The 8,974-nt window shown below is 33.1% G+C and overlaps 1 protein-coding gene across 1 annotated transcript; it reads left to right on the forward strand.

The window, feature by feature from the left end:
• On the forward strand, nt 1–6,436 carry LOC139513455 (uncharacterized). Its single transcript, XM_071301943.1, has 3 exons — nt 1–225; nt 3,569–4,729; nt 6,269–6,436. The coding sequence occupies exons 2-3, from the start codon at nt 3,615–3,617 to the stop codon at nt 6,318–6,320; spliced, it is 1,167 nt and encodes a 388-aa protein (XP_071158044.1). The 5' UTR covers nt 1–225; nt 3,569–3,614; the 3' UTR covers nt 6,321–6,436.
• The last annotated feature ends 2,538 nt before the right edge of the window (nt 6,437–8,974 follow it).

Genomic DNA, 8,974 nt, shown 5'->3' on the forward strand with positions numbered 1-8,974 from the left:
GTCGTTTTAATATTTTAGTAAAATGATTTACAAAATGCATGTATATACATATATTTAGGTTACCTGTATCGTTTTTGCACCAGTGATAAATAATTTACATACCTGGTACGGACTATAAATTGAATGCTACTTTTAGTTTTAGATAAAAGAAAAATGAAAGCGTGTTAAGGTATGGAAGCCATACACGTGATATTTACAAATGAATACTTTTTATTCGAGGGTCAGGTAAGAAAAATAATCTTCCTTAGTATTCTATTAAATTTGTAACAAAATAACTCTATTATGTAAACAAGACTTAGAGCATTTATAACATAAAAAGGTGCTCCCTTAAAATATTGTCGATCGGACAAAATTCGATATAAAATATTGTCCGCGGACACTTTTCCATACTAAGCTACTGTCACCGACAAAAATTTAATTCTGGTATTTATGATGAGTTTATTCACCATGAAATATAATATTTTATATAAAATTATGTCTGATGGAGGACAATAATTATGTTCACTATGAAAAACATTTCTGAATCAAATTATTTCAAAATTAGAAACATTCCACAGCATGCACATTTTTTTTTAAATTCAAAGATTACAAAAAAAAAACCTCGAGGCTCTAAAGTGCCTGTGTCGCTCACCTGACCTGGGTTACTTGGGTTTTTGAAATCATATAAAAAAAGATAAAAATCATTACAGATACTTTAAATAATGATTGAGGCCAAATTTGGTTTAATATTGCATTCCATTCAGTGGTTCTCTAAAAGAAAACATTTGTATGTATTTCCTGTAAGGTCCTATGTTAAACTAAGTCCACCGCTGGTGGCCATCTTGAATGATGGATCGGCTACAAAGTAACAACACTTGGTCAGCAGCTTATATGGAACATACATACTATGTTTGGTTTTATTACATACAGTGTTCTCTAAAAGAAAACATTTGTATGTATTTCCTGTAAGGGCTATGTTAAACTAAGTGCCCCGCTTGCGACCATCTTGGATGATGGATCGGCTACAAAGTTACAACACATGGTCAGCATAAGAAACATTCATCCCATGTTTGGTTCCATTCCATTCAGTGGTTCTCTAGAAGAATTTCCAAATGTAAAAAGTTAACGACGACGACGACGACTTCGGGCCAGGTGAGCTAAAAACTGAAATTATTTACAAATACAAAAAAATGATATTCGGCATATAGCTTATAAACTAATTATGATAAAATATTTGACCAGTTGTTTTATTTTGGCATGGAGGGGACATGATGAATTGGTGTTTTGAAGTGGCATTCGGCTGTTGTATTATGTTGTTTAATTGATATTATATTGATATCCCTCCAATTATATTTTTAAAGAATCTCATAAAAACAATTTGTCTTTTTAGAGTTATGGAACTTGTAACGTTTAACTCTTTGATAAGAGTTTTTGATATTTTTGCCAAAGTCTATAAATTCATACTCTTTTTTTTTTCAATTTTGATAATTTTCCGAATACTCTCTAATTGATGAGATTTTTAACCTTATAATAATAAAATAATAGAAAACAGAAGATAAGGGGTATCCATCCATGACACAAAAATCAGTACATACACATCAAAACACACACACAAATATAGATTCCACAACTGCAACAAGTGAATAACGATAGTTCTACACTAAAGACAGTTAAATTTTAATATTTAAAGCGCGAGGCTTGCCGAGCTTCTTGTATAATTAAAATTTAACTGTTGAGAGTGGAGAAATATCGTAATACACGAGTTACGTGGTGGCATCTGTTCCTTTAATGATTTTATCCTTCCTTTTCACAGATTTGAGGAAAGTTGTGTACTTTTGATGTGACGTCATCATGAATGGTCGCCTTTTGTCATGACGGCACAATAAGAAAATTCAGGAGAAAACAAGAAAACAAGCACAACAATTAGAGAAAGTAATGCCTCGTTCACACGGACATTTAATTCGAATTGAATTCGAATCGAATGCGAATCGAATTCGCTAATTGCGTTCACACACTCTTCTTTTTTAATTCGAATTGATTCGAATTGGCTAATTCGAATTATCCAATTCGCATTAGAAATACGTTTTTGTCAATACGAATAAAAAGTTAACGTCGTTTGGACAGTAAAGCGAATTTGACGCGCATTGTAATTCGAATTAGAATTAACGTCAAACGTTTTGAATGCGAATTAAACTAATTCGAATTAGTTAATGCGAATCGAATTCGAATTACGTGTGAACTCAGCATAAGGGAACAGCGCTTATATTGCTGTTCTTCATCTCAAAGTCACCAGGAACCCCGAATTTACGCTATTGTCCAAGGTTAGTAGGGAGGGTGGATATCCCATCCAACATGTTTAACCCCGCTATTTCTCTATCTATGTGCCTGTCCCAAGTCGGGAGCCTGTTATTCATTGGTTGTCGTTTGTTTATGTGTTAAATATTTGTTTTTCGTTCATTTTTTGTGCATAAATTAGGCTGTGAGTTTTCTCGTTTGAATTGTTTTCCATTGTCATTTCGGGGCCTTTTATAGCTGACTATGAGGTATCGGCTATGCTCATTGTTAAAGGCCGTCCGGTGACATATAGTTGTTAATTTCTGTGTCATTTTGGTCTCTTGTAGAGAGTTGTCTAATTGACAATCATACCACATCTTATTTTTTAAAGGCAAAACACGAGAAATCTAACGACCTGATTAAAGAAAACAATAAACGAACAGCAAATACTAGTACCAGAATGACATACTATACAGCAGCAAACGACAACGACTGAATTATTTGATCCTGATTTGTGACAGACACAAACAGCATGTGACAGTGTTATAAGACTTTATAAGGTAGTTGATTAAAAGGAAAACCGTAGACATGTATTCAAAGAACTTCAAAACATAGGTATTCCAGCATAGAGCATTACTGTAGTGATCTATCAAAACAATTTATGGATTTTTTAACAACCAGTTATTTCGTGCATATATATTACAATCACTTGAAAACGTCTGTTTGAATATTGATGAAAAGGTCCTCCTTCGTTCTCCCAATACCACCAAAGGCACCGAAGAGTTACAGTAAAATCTGAAAGCTTGCAACACTAACATATTTTCAAATATTCTTTAAATGTTTAAAAAATATCTTTAAGGGCGTTTTATCATTTTCTTTGTTGCATTTTTAAAAACATATACAGACACACCAAGTATGAAACGACGCAAAGTACACTGCTTTGCTCGTTCAAGTATACAATACTTTGTTCAGTGACTATTTAAAAAATCTCAAAATTCGAATGAACTGGAAAATATGAATACTAAAGTTACAAAAAGGTCTGTTTCTTCACGATATACGTTGTACGCAACCAACTGCGTTTACGTAAATCAGATGATCAGACACATATACTCATTGCAGCAATTTCACTTACTCCTTGTTTCCGTCCAGAATACTTTCTAAGAAACAAATTAGAAAATCGTCATTATGAAACAAGCACTAGTTTATGTGTATCTCATAGGCTGAGAATGCAAAAATATAAGTTAAGGTTAGAAAATGTATATACTACTTTTACAATTGTTATCTGCCATGTGTAAATCTATTATTTCTATTTTAGACGTAGACTAAATTTCTGTATATTTAGTTTATGAAAGGAAATACTCATGCTCAGAAAAAAGAAAACAGGTGTCTTTATACTAACTGTAATCCTGTTTTACACCCTATTCACGGTTATTGGCTTTGCTGGGATTAATCTGAGCTCAGCAAAAGAAAAGACGCAATACAGGGAAAAAATATTCTTCGGTAAGATGCGTCATACACTAAAAATCTCAAATTTAACTCAGAACAATGCACGTTTGTCACAAAACAATGAAGATCCACTATTTGTTTATAGTTTCACAGGAGGTGGATGGCAGTTTTCAAATGTGTGTAACATATCCAAGAAATATTTGAATGATCAAGATTTCTATTTGACTCAAGCTCATTCAGAGGCCGGTTCAGTTAATCTCTTTGTTCACAATCCTGAGTATGATGCAATATCCGGTACAATTAAACAACGGCGTTCTTTTGAATCAGAGAATGTAGATGCTGTTATGTCAATGTTACGGAAGGATCAACAGCTGTCTTTGATTGACATTGGAGCCAATGTTGGTATATATGCGTTATCTGCTGCGTTGTTTGGTAGGCAGGTCATAGCAATAGATGCCGCAATGGAAAATATACAACACATCTGTGCATCCGTTGAATATGGACATTTTTCTAATAGAGTTGCAATTATTTATAATGCATTGTCTGATTCACATGGAAAAGTTGATTTCAAACATGGAGTAAAAGGTGATTTCGGCTTAGGTCATGTAAATGCAGACGGTATTTCCTCAAAAATGGAAACAAAATTCAAGAATTATTTTGACAATGGGCGTACAGATGCAGTAGAAACAGTAAAACTAGACGATTTGCTTAGTCTACCTCACTTAGCCTTTATGAAAAACATCTTCATCAAAATTGATGTAGAGGGGCATGAACATCGAGTATTGTTAGGTGCTAAACAGTTCATGAAACAAAAAATAAAGTCAGTGAGAGGAATTGTTATGGAATGGCAGTGGTTTTCTGACGAAGCTGAAAGTACAATAAGAAATTTGATGGCTGGATGGAACTTTGCTCCTTACAAATTGAGTGGAATGACAGAACCATTGAAACTAAACCAAACAATGCACTGGCCAAATGATGTATTGTGGCTTCCAAAATATTCAGCGAAAAATAAGGTCGTTAAATATCAAAGGTAATGGAATCATATGAAATGTGTTTGCTGTCTTTTATTATCCAAAAATCAATGCTCTATTATTCATTGTAATTTATAACTTACGGGTACATGTCCTGATGTTTCCTTGTCCATAGTTTATTGCTATATATAAAAAAGAAGATGTGGTATGATTGCCAATGTGACAACTCTCCACAAGAGACCAAATGACACTGAAATTAACAACTATTGATATTCGGACGGCATTCAACAATGAGCAAAGCCCATACCGCATAGTCAACTATAAAAGGCCTCGAAATGAAAACGTAAAACAATTCAAACGAGGTAACTAACGGCCTAATTTATGACAAAAAAATGAACGAAACACATTAGATATTTAATACTTATATGAGAACAACCACTGAAATACAGGCTCCTGAATTGGGACAGGCAAATACATACAGAATGCGGGGGATGTGAGGGGTGTTAAACATGTAAGCGGGATCCCAACCCTCCCCTTACCTGGGACAGTGGTGTAATTTGAATTTACAGACTAACGATTAGGTCGTGCGTTTATTCAATCATTATTTCCCCAACTCAAGATGCATAGATTTAGATTTCTATGTTGTGCCTTTTGTAGTATTATTTGTCTGTTTGTCTTTTTATTTATTTTAATTATGGCTTTGTCAGTTTATTTTCAATCTATGAGTTCGGCTATCCCTCTGGTATCGTTCGTCCCCCTCTTATAATGTTATATGGTATATTTATAATATTTTTTATCTTCAAATTTATAAAAAATAAATAAAAAATGCTGCACTTACAATTGTTTGGGGAAATCATAGTAGCTTCAAACAGACAACATGTTCGCACGTTTGGAAAACGTGTATTACAGCAAACAATCCCATGGGAATCAATTGTGCTCTCTCCTTGCCGACTTGTTTCTTTATTTATACGAGACTGAAGTTTCTTATAAATAAGGAAAAGAGCTTAACATTATCCTTATAATTTTACGTTTCGCTATACAAGTGATGTCCTCTTACTAAATAATTTAAAGTTTGGTGACTATTTTAAAGACATCTATCCCTTCGAACTTGGGAAACAAAAATTAAGAATATCTAATATATTAACTTATATCTAGAATGAGGGTCGGTTTAAAACAAAAACTTTACGACAAAAGATATGACTTCAGCGTCCAAATGAGAAACACTCCAGTATCATCAGCATATAGAGTATATATATATCCCAGTTCATATGACATTCCAGGGATTATGCATGTTGAGCAGAATCTTTGTTTCTGATCAACAATGTTACGTTAACTGGAAAAAAGAACATACAGAGGAATAAAAGTGCCATAGAAGAAACACTATTTTATTTTCAATAAAATAACCTATCTTATAGACAACATTGATAGAGAATTAGAAAACTAAGGCAATTAACAAAAATAATAGTAGCTTGTTTTTCTTTAGATGACCATATACCAAAGAAGACAGTTAGTGTTTGTACTTTTCCCATGTTTAACACTATAAATGTCGTTACATGAACATACTATATTTAGAAATCAACTTTATGTGTCTATTTCAGGTCAGCTTTAAAGACTTCAAGGCAACAACGCAAAATTAGTTTGATCAAATAAAGAGGTGATGGGTTGAATCTGAGAAGCTACCAGAAAGAACTAGGAACGATTTAAGTCGTATACTAACTTTAATAATCAATTAGAATATAATGAAGATGGTAGTGTTTCTATTATGTTTTCTTGTTCCGTGTTATACCATAAAGCCAAACTTGTATCTAATTTAAAATTAGATACCTCAGTATACCAAACACAACATAGAAAACTAAAGACTGAGCAACATAAACCTGAACAAAACCAGAGGTGATATTAGGTGAACAGGAAGGGTCAGCAGATCACCTAAGATCACCCCAAGTTTTTGGTGGGGTTCGTGTTGTTTATTCTTTTATTTTTCTATGTTGTGTCATGTGTACTATTGTTTGTCTGTTTGCCCTTTTCATTTTTAGCCATGGCGTTGTCAGTTTATTTTCGATTTATGAGTTTGACTGTCCCTCTGGTATCTTTCGTCCCTCTTTTAGAAAACTCATAACTGTTTTTTTTTACTCATTTTTGTGCATAATTCTTAAATGAAAGAGGATCCTCATTGACCTAAGTCAATTCGATATTTAAAAGAAGAAAAAACATTATATGATATACTATCAGACATATATATCACATTGAGGATCTTTATTTTCATAGGCCTACAACATCAAAACTAAATTCCTATGATGCTATTCCGTTTTTCATTTTAATGACTAGATACCTAGCTAATCGCAAAAGTCATTACAGCAAGATTGCAATTTGTTCGCCTTAATTGTGTGCGCTATTGTCAGAAATTGCGATATGACTGTAAAATTTTCAGATGGCAATGGATAAAAAGAAGATTAAAGACCAATAAAAGACAAACATCAGTATACCAAACACAACATAGAAAACTAAAGACTGAGCAACATAAACCTCAACAAAACCAGAGGTGATCTTAGGTGCACAGGAAGGGTCAGCAGATCATGCTCAACATGTGGCATTCTTCGTGTTGGTCATAAAAGTATAAACCCGGTAATAAGTCTTATTCGGTATGTCACATTCGGATTCGGGGGGGGGGGGGACATTTGCATTATAAGTATTCGAAGATATTTTTGTAGTTTGTTTTACTTTTATCCTATTTGGTTTTGAAATGGCTTCATCGCGTAGACACCGGCTGTGTTTTTCCTTTCAGTTGTATTATAGAGTTAATGCTACTTAAAATGGATACTTCGTTATAGAAAAACGTTTACAAATAGAGGTAAATTACTGCCTTCATAATTATTATTTTACGTATGTGCATGTCAGCAGTATTATTGGTTTAATGTCAACCAGACAAGTCTGCCTAGTTTTCGATTTGTGATTTTATTGTTTGATGACAGCAATATAAATTCTGTATAAGCCTATTCTGTTCTACTTTGAAATATGTTATTTCATTCTTAGGGATAAATAACAGATGGTAATTTTTTTTACATGTACATTTTGGAAAATAAAAACGTTAAAGCAAAATACTAAACTCATATGTAAATTCTATAAGGGTATGTCAAGAAAAACTGATAAAATCAAACGTTATCAAAATACGGAACAAGTGTGTGACTTAAACCTGTTTTATAGCTAGCTAAACCTCCCATTTATATGCCAGTTGACGGGTGTGCAGCTACGGAATTTACATTCATGAAATTTTCATTTCAGCAGATTTGTTATTTCAAAATGCCTTCAGCAACTTCAAGATGTATTATTTTTTTCGATGTTGCAAGTGAAGTAATAAAAGCTGCATATTAAGGATAATGTCTTCAACCAATTCAGTTCATTATATGTACCACTTATAAAAACCGGAACATCTATACAATCTGCATTACTCAAAAGAGGACCAAAAGGTGGAATGTAATCATTGAATTTTTCAACATAGCAAAGATGAGTAATCATGGATATTTAAATTTTGTCAAAAGGTGGAACGATTAAAATCAGATATATTACAACTGTGCGTACGTCTCCGTCAATGTGTTTGGCCAACGCTATTGTTTAATATGTTGTTAGAATATTGACAAAATACTGATGAATTATGTTAAGCCGAAAGAGATTTTATATAAAACTTCACCTGCATGCATATGGGATTTTTATTTCCCAAATTATTCGGTGTTCATGAGCTTGCAGCTACTATTTAGACTTTGTAAAAATGTCATCAGTGTCTGAGCAAAAGTTGATGAACCAGGGTAAGTCAAAGATCGCCTTGTCCTTTAAAAAAAAAAGTTCATCGGTAGGTACCAAGACCTTGTAAGAGTATTCTTTTATTTGTGTTCATGCATATTACTTCTACTGTTTAGTCTGTTTTGGTGATATCCATTTGACGTGACTCTGTACTTATATATCCCGTCATATGTTATTGTTCTATGATACTTTTTGTATTTTTGTTTTTCATTTTTTGCTTATGAGCTTTGTCTATGTGCCTTTTTATTTCTTTGATACATATGACGGGGCTCAGTACTAATATACATCGCGTCATTGTGTTACTGTGCTATTATAAATTTGTGTATTCGTGTTTCATTTATGCTGATCTGCTTTTTCTATATGCCGTTTTGTGCTTCTATGTTACATATTTAATTGTTTTTGTAGTTATTGTGATTATACTGTGGATTCATTATTATTCGTCGGATACCAATTTTCGTGGGTACAGGTGAACCATGAGTTCAAATTTTGAACGAATTACACATTTTTTA

The sequence above is a fragment of the Mytilus edulis genome, chromosome 2 (genome assembly GCF_963676685.1).
Source record: "Mytilus edulis chromosome 2, xbMytEdul2.2, whole genome shotgun sequence".
Lineage (NCBI taxonomy): Eukaryota > Metazoa > Mollusca > Bivalvia > Mytilida > Mytilidae > Mytilus > Mytilus edulis.